Source organism: Tachysurus vachellii, chromosome 10 (genome assembly GCF_030014155.1).
Source record: "Tachysurus vachellii isolate PV-2020 chromosome 10, HZAU_Pvac_v1, whole genome shotgun sequence".
NCBI lineage: Eukaryota > Metazoa > Chordata > Actinopteri > Siluriformes > Bagridae > Tachysurus > Tachysurus vachellii.
The window spans coordinates 9228412-9236190 of NC_083469.1; the positions used below are offsets into that span (position 1 = coordinate 9228412).

Sequence of the window (7779 nt, forward strand, 5' to 3'; positions counted from 1 at the left end):
AACTCAGAGCTCAGAGACATGAACTTATAACCTTCTGATCGCTGATGCCCAGCCACTGAGTCTTAATGAAACTGAGAAGGACGCAGTATTCATATCATAATCCTCACTAAACAAAACATTCATCTTTAAGCACTAATCAGACTCCTTAACAAGCTTATAATAAGATGATCTAATGCGTTTTATATTCGCTTCTGTTCATCAACAATGTCGCACAATGCGTTTTTTCCTGTTTCTCTGAAAGCGATATTGTCACCAGTCAATCCTGTTTGCTCCATTTTCATATTGCATCTATATTCCACTGAAGGCTTCGACTCCATACAATGCCTGCTGTTCACGTCAGAAGACGCTGTCTGCTTTTCATTAGCGTCAATCACAGGCCATGCACGCAGCATCTGCCACTCACACGCAGGCTTCAGGAGCTCACTCATGCATTGGTCCCGCCTTGACAGAATGACTGACAGCCCGCATTGGTCAAACTCCATCAGGGAGGCTGAGGCAGCAGACAAGCCTGTGTCTGCGTCTCATATTTAAGTGTCACCCGCTCGTGTCCTACGGCTGACGAAAATTCATTAAGTTGGCAATTTCAGTATTCGCCCGCCTATTCCACTGAGAGTAAAGATGCAGACAATGGCAACGGATCTGCTGTTTATATATAATCACATATCTGTTTTAAATACAAGAGCAACATATGGCAATCGTCAGCTAGGATTGACAATTCCGCCATGAATTCCCCTTAAGAACACGTGAAGTAACAAATCCTGACAAAAATATATGACATAACTAATAAGGCAGTCAGACAACTGTAAATTTAGCCTTTTTTACCTGAACCATTTCAGACTTAGACATTAAAAGTATGATCTATTGTTTATGGAGCAAATGTATACAGACAGCTTAATGACACATGATGCGATATTTATGGATGATGTGAACATGTTGAGTGAGCAGAGCTTATGCCTTGTTAAAATTTGTTATATTTTATATAATGTAGTGGTTGTGAAGGGGAAAAAGTAGTGAAATATTCATATTACTGCTTGGTTATGAACATTTTAATGATAAAGTTTAAGAGGTTATAGATAAGACTTTTATCCAAAATTCTGCAAAAATTAAATTTTAAACAGTGTTATGCCTTTTATGTTAGATTCCTTACATCTGTGCACTAAAACTGCTCAGGATTTAGTGCACTTTATTTAACATGAACTTGGATTAGAACAAATGACTATGTAGCTTTAACACTAGCTCTCCCAGACGTAGCTCGTCTAACTGGCCTAGTAGGAGGAATGGAATCAAAAGTGCTACTTAGAAATGTGGAGACGAATTTCACCCTCTTGAAGTAGCTTTATTAACGTAATGGACAGAGTTACAAAAGAATAAAGGCTGTGTTTTGACTTACTGAAAACTCCAAGCCATCTTATTGAAATGGAAAAAGTGGAAGAGATGTGAGCTTACCTGGGCCGTTGGTAGGGGAGATCTGGTTGGAGCCAGCGGCACTGGGCGAGGCTATAGGTGGAGGTGAGGGTCCAGATCGCATGCTGGAGACACGAGGAGAGGTGTGTGGTGAAAACGGGGACTGAATCTGGTTGCCCTGGTCTCCCTGACTATTGGTGGGACCAGAGACACTGATGGCTGAGTTAAGAGGAGCCTCAGTTCCCATGGGCAAATCATCAATGGAGCCTGACAGGTCCTGGAACGCAAATAAAAAAAAAAGCTAATTTCACAACTGGTAATGAACTGATGCAATGAGAATACCTGAGGCCTGCAGAGAAAATGTCAAGTCACATGGAATCAGAAGTTTAATAAGGATTAATGTCTAGTTTATCAGTTGAATCCTAGTTACATTTATGCAATGCACCAAAGTCAGAAATTTCATCTTGAATAATGCAGCAGCAACATTAAAAAAACTGAAAGACTGAAACTCCATACAGTTTCCTTACTGTATGCTCCACAAAGGCAACCATAGCAATCTAATCAAAACATAAGAATGAGGCACATTTTTCTAGTTCAGCATGGGATCGATGAGTGTCTTTTCCAGTTGTATGCATAACAGCTGCACGGTTCACTATTGGCAGATGATTCACAAATGGAAGGTAATATTTGTCAAAGGCGGCAATTACATAAAAAGGTGTTAGTGGAAGTGAGCGGCAAGCTGGTCCAAATATTCAAGGAGTTGGGTCTTTTTCCAACGTGGCCCAAATCCAATTTGTTTGCCGCTCTGCTGCAAATTGCTCTGTGCTCTGAGTCTCCAAATAGCTGTCAACTACTCCCAGTTGGCATCTTGTATCACTTAATTCGCTCCTGAAGCATGTAATTGTCATAATAAGAAAAATATTGAGGTGATAATAGCCCCTTACTTTGAAATACTCAGACTTCTATATAATAACCTGCATATTTTCACATAGCATTTGAGGAAACAGTCAGTTGTGGACCAGGACACCCTTATGCTACCGGTGTTACCCCCCCCACATTTATTGCTGTCAGGAAAAGCTGCCACTCAAGAGCAAGCAATGCATCGGGGAATGTCTCAACAGCCATGCACAGACACACACGGCTAAAAGCATTTCAATAAGCGGGGGAAATGCTACACTGTAATTTTGAGAGGAATGAGATTTGCTTCACACAAAAGCCCCACCGGAAGGCACTCGGAGTGCGCCCAGATGTGAATTAATGAGAATCGCTGGGAGGAAAAGAAGAAAGTACGGAGAACTATCACTCTGGTCAAACAGTCTAGACAGGGAGGAGCCGGACCATTCAGCGGCTTGTGGTCGGCTCGCGCGAACACACAACACTACAATACATAGATACTACTAACAGCATACATCATTGAAACTGGCATCCACAGACTTTCAATTCATGTAGATATAAAAGTGAGAAACTCTGCTCTACGGTAGTAAAGTAGTGAAATAGTGTGTACATTTCTTCTCAGGTTACCAGGTGACGGATTGAGTTGCTCAAAGGTGCCTCAAACTACATATACAGAGTTAATACAGTTAACCCCTGAAAAACATAAGCCAATTAAAAGACAATGTGTCAGAATGAAGCAGTTTTCCACCGAAAGGTTACACTTCAGACAATGCTTAGTCAGCACTAGCGATGTCTGAGAGAGCAGAGACAGGTGAGCACCCCTGAGCCAGTTTTATAGTTATCTTCAGTTTAAAATGCTTCAAATTTTGCTTCAGAATGATAATGACTTGCAAATGAAATAAAAACCTGTGGAAATATAGCCATTTCTTAGATCAGCATCCAACCTTACAACAACTCATACAAGTCAGACCTTAGCTAACTGAGTTAGCTATTGAAAACTTAATATATAACTTTGTCACCTCAGTGTTCTGTTGTGTTACACATATTTTCGCTACATAGTTAGCCAAGTATGTAGCTAGAACAATTGCAAAACCTAATGTACAGTATATGACCTGGATAGATAGCTAACATAACAAGCAAGCTTTATTTTCATAAAACAATAAAACTTTATATTCCTTTAAAGCTGCTTTGCGACACAGTCTGCAGTTAGAAGAGCTGTACAAATAAAATTGAATTAAATTGTAACGAATTACTCAAGTATTTACTGTAGACACCAGCATACTCTGAACTCTCTTGGCAAATGCTTGCACACTTGTGGTGTCTATAAAGCATGGTACAGACTGCATGAGGGCATTATACAGAATTCAAAACCTTGCCAAATCTGGCACAACCCTGGCACACAGGGAGTGGATTTCACACTCCATCCGACAAACAGAGAAGGTCAGGAATAAACACAGTGAGCTGGCACTGTCTCCTCTCATTAGCACTGCTGTATGGGGTGATGGCACCCTGCTCCTCTCACCCTCTGGGGTAAATCTCATTTGTGCCCCTGCCAAGACCTACTGGGACCGTGGAACATGGAGATGGATATGGAGCCATTGAAACATGGCTCTTGGTCTCATACCTTCATCCAGAGGTTTCAATTAATAAAGGACAAGTTGGAGAAAAAAAAATAAAAATAAAAGAGAGAGGACAAAAGTCTGTCTTTGGAGGACCAGCCTGGTTCGCTATTTATTAAACCTGGTGATACTAAGGCACTTGATGTACTGAACTGCTTATCAATAGAGACCGTTTATGACCAGATGCTGGCACACGGACTCTCAATTTTGTCCCAAGCACATAATCCAACAGCAAATTAGATCTACTTTCCTCTGCAGTGTGCTAAGAGTAAGCTTTTAAAACAGTGATGTTCTCATTCCTTTTTTCATCCTAAACCATATAGTCCACACAAATCCAGCTAAAATGCCATGCAAATCATTCTGAATGGCAAGCAGCAGGAAGAAACTAGCTAATGGAATCCCCCATGTAGTGCTCATACAGATATACCCTTCAAAAGATACAATTAAGCCTGAAACACAAACCCGAAGAATGAAGTCTCATCCAGACCAACATTTCATCTCTCAAGCAAGCTGGCTAATGGAGATAGGCAAAACTAAAATACACATGAGCGTTTGAGGGTTTTAAATAACTCTGCTTTGGCAAGTATGTTAAATGTGCTACCACATCCGAAAGGTTGACATTACGCACATGAATTTCCAAAGATGCCTCCCTTGCCTTAGACAAGAAAATAGAGCCTTTTTATTCTATGGTGTTTTGTATTAATTTGTGTGATTTGTGCCGGCATGTTGCTAAGAACTCAGTATCAAACCAAGACACCAGGAACAAACCATACAATTCGGTATAGTCCACAGGGAACCAACTGTCTATAGCATCTGAGCCGATTTTTAGCAGCACATTCATTAAGGTGGAGTTTGTGGAGGTCGTCCAGGGATGTTCATGCATGTTGTTGTAGCTCAGTGAGTGGCTCCCATTTTGGCCATTCCCAAAGATCAGCAAAGTTTGGTACTTGAAGATTTTCCTCTTATTCCAGTACACATAATCAGGAAAATGTGGTTTTCGAGACATTAATATGAGAATATACCATTATGTGTATAAATGCCATGTCAACTTGTCCTATGAAGATTAGGCTTCCAAGTGGTGCAACAGAATAATGTTTGTCCTATGACTGGGAGACGTTCCAGTCCAAGATGTTGCCACAGCCGTCCATGGCCAAAATGTCCAAGAGACTCCTATTATTTGCTGTTCTGTCTCTTGTTATTCTTTCTCTTATCTAGTAAATTTTGAGCATCCCTGAGCTCCTGTATGTGGAAGAGGGCAGTTTTTCCTTACAGCTGCACTGTAATGCACAAGCAGCATTTTTAAAAGATGCAGTGGCTAGTTTCTTGTGTCTCGTAGGAAACAAATTGGAATCAGAAAAAATTGGCCAAATGGGAAGACTCTAAGCAAACTTTCCAAGCAAATGAAATCCAACCAATCAAACAAAAAACAAATAAAACCTTAGCACTTCTGTTAAGGAAGTGCAGACAAATCTGCAATGATCTTACCAAAAGGTATGTCTCCCACAATAAGAGGAAAATATTTCCCAATAAAGACAAGGTAAAAGGATGAAGTGTGTATGTTTTTAAGCATATCTGAGGCTATTTTACTTTCTGACAGATAAAGGAAGTCAAACTCTTTCACTACTTGTCCCTCAACAAAGGGATTATTATGAAGTTCAGGCCAATTTCTTTTGATGGTTAAAAAGCTTAAGGATACGCATCACATGCAGTGGTGGCTTGGTGGTTAAGGATTTGATTTACTTCATCAGAAGGTTAGGAGTGTAAATCCCAGCATTGCCAAGTTGCCACATTTGAGATCTTGTGCAAGGTCCTCATTTGAGCTCTTGTGCTTTGTGGTTTTCTGGCAATAAAAGCCAAATGAGGCCAAAGTAAATGTAAATACAGCAAACAGGTCCCGTCTACAAACAGGACAGCTCTCGATTGATCTGCTTTTTTATTTTTTTACAGTACACACAACCACACAGCCAATAGTGCTCCAGAGGCTGAAACTGGCAAAAACATTTGTATTCTAGTGCAGCGTCTGGATTTAAATGAAGCCTTTCATGCAAACATGTGGATAATGAAATTGAAGCGGCGTCACACAGAGGTACTGTTTTTCCACAAGCCACAAAGGTTCTACATTCAAACAACTCCACGCTCAAACAGAGGCACGCTGCAGCAACACGAACACACATCCACACATAGCATATTTATTTAGTGCTTATTGGATCTGCAAATGTTTTTATTTATGCCGCTCTCATTTGCTGTTCTTCACACCCAAGCCCACAACAGATTCTGCTGGCGAGAGGGAGAGACAGCGAGCGTAAAACACCACAGAGATAAATAAATAAATGGTAAATTCCTCATTTTTAATTCAACTGCTCGTTCAGCTTAACCTCTCCTCTCAGCAATTAAAGCGCATGCCACATCCTTCATCCACCAGCCAGCCGGCTAAATAATGCATCGAGTCCTGTGCGCATCTTTTATCATCCCAAATGACAGGCATTAGCATATCTCCCAAGGCAATTAGAGCGTGGCAGAATAATCAGGCCGTAATTGGGGGTGAGTGGCGCTAATGGCTGGACGCTGGCACCTCACTGGGCCACTGTGGCTTTGCCAGTTCAGCAAGGCCATCGTGCTGTGACAAATCAACACTTGTGACTGGACATCCACTCTAACCTGTGCCTCTCTGGGAAGCACATTCAGGAAAACATGCATACATACACACAGAATCCAAAGCTAAATTTCTTTCCTTCCATACAACTTCCATCTCTCTTCTATCCAACCACCCCAATTTTTTTTCCTTTCCCTGTGGATAACGTCCCCTGTGTCCTCATCCATCTCCCGTCCTTTTCTCTTTCTCTCTCAATTTCTCATCAAGTCTTTCCCTCGCTCTCCTCCATGCACTTTCTCTGTCTCCCTGAAGTCAGAACCCATACAGACAGTCCTCCTCATTCACTTATCCAACTCCCTCAGTCCCTAATTTCCCTAAGTGCAGAGGCTACAGAGGTCTGGGTTCCCAAAAGGAGCCCTCCACTTTTGAAAATTGATTCAGTGGATCTATTTGAAAAAAGCCAAATTCATCACATATCATGAGTAAAGTAATATGGTGTGTAAGAACATCTGAAATATTTGTGTAATTCTAATGTAAATACAAACCTGAACACTGGAGTAATCTCTGATAAAATAACATTTTCCAAACTGAAAATACTTTAAGCTGTAATTGGAGCTGATTAACACCGTACAGGTCTTGGATTGAGCGAAGGAAATAATTTGCCTTGAAGAAAAACACGAGTATTCCTTTCATTTTTGATCTAACAAGTCAGCAGAATCTTGCAGATTATTAATAAGAGGATGTCTATGTTGGATCTGTTGACCAGGGTGTCTATGGGTTCATCCATTCAATTGCTTATCCTACACAGGGTCACAGGGAACCTGGAGTCTATCCTAAAGGAGTGCAAGCAGGGATGTGGTACCAACCCATTTCAGGACAGACTCACACACTCATTCACAGACTATTCACCCAATTTAGAAATGACAATCAGCAGGATGACTTTGGATTGTGAAAGTAAACTGGAGAACCCAGAGGAAACTGTAGAAGCATGTAGAGAACATGCTGACACAAGTAGCATGGAGGCAGAAATTGAAACCCCAACCCTAGAGGCAAAGCTACTAACCATTAAGTCAGATTTCTCATCAGTGGACAAATCAGTTTGATCACATTTCATCACCAGATCATTCAAAGCTCCATCGTGTCATCCAGTCCCATGTTTTGGTTGCACAGAAATTGACTAGACCAAAGAGAAAATGTTCACTTTCTCAAAATCTCAGAAAGTTCTTGTCCAATACTGTGAAGCAATGCATATAAAGAGAAGAAACATTG

General features: G+C 40.9%; 1 protein-coding gene across 2 annotated transcripts in view; it reads right to left on the reverse strand.

Moving 5' to 3' along the window:
* LOC132852222 (AT-rich interactive domain-containing protein 1B-like) overlaps positions 1 to 7779 on the reverse strand; it is a 211666-nt gene that overhangs the window by 66953 nt on the left and 136934 nt on the right. For both annotated transcript variants that reach the window (XM_060879303.1, XM_060879302.1), the window contains exon 5: positions 1447 to 1681. In XM_060879303.1, coding sequence (XP_060735286.1) covers positions 1447 to 1681 — 235 coding nt within the window. The remainder of the gene's footprint in view (positions 1 to 1446; positions 1682 to 7779) is intronic.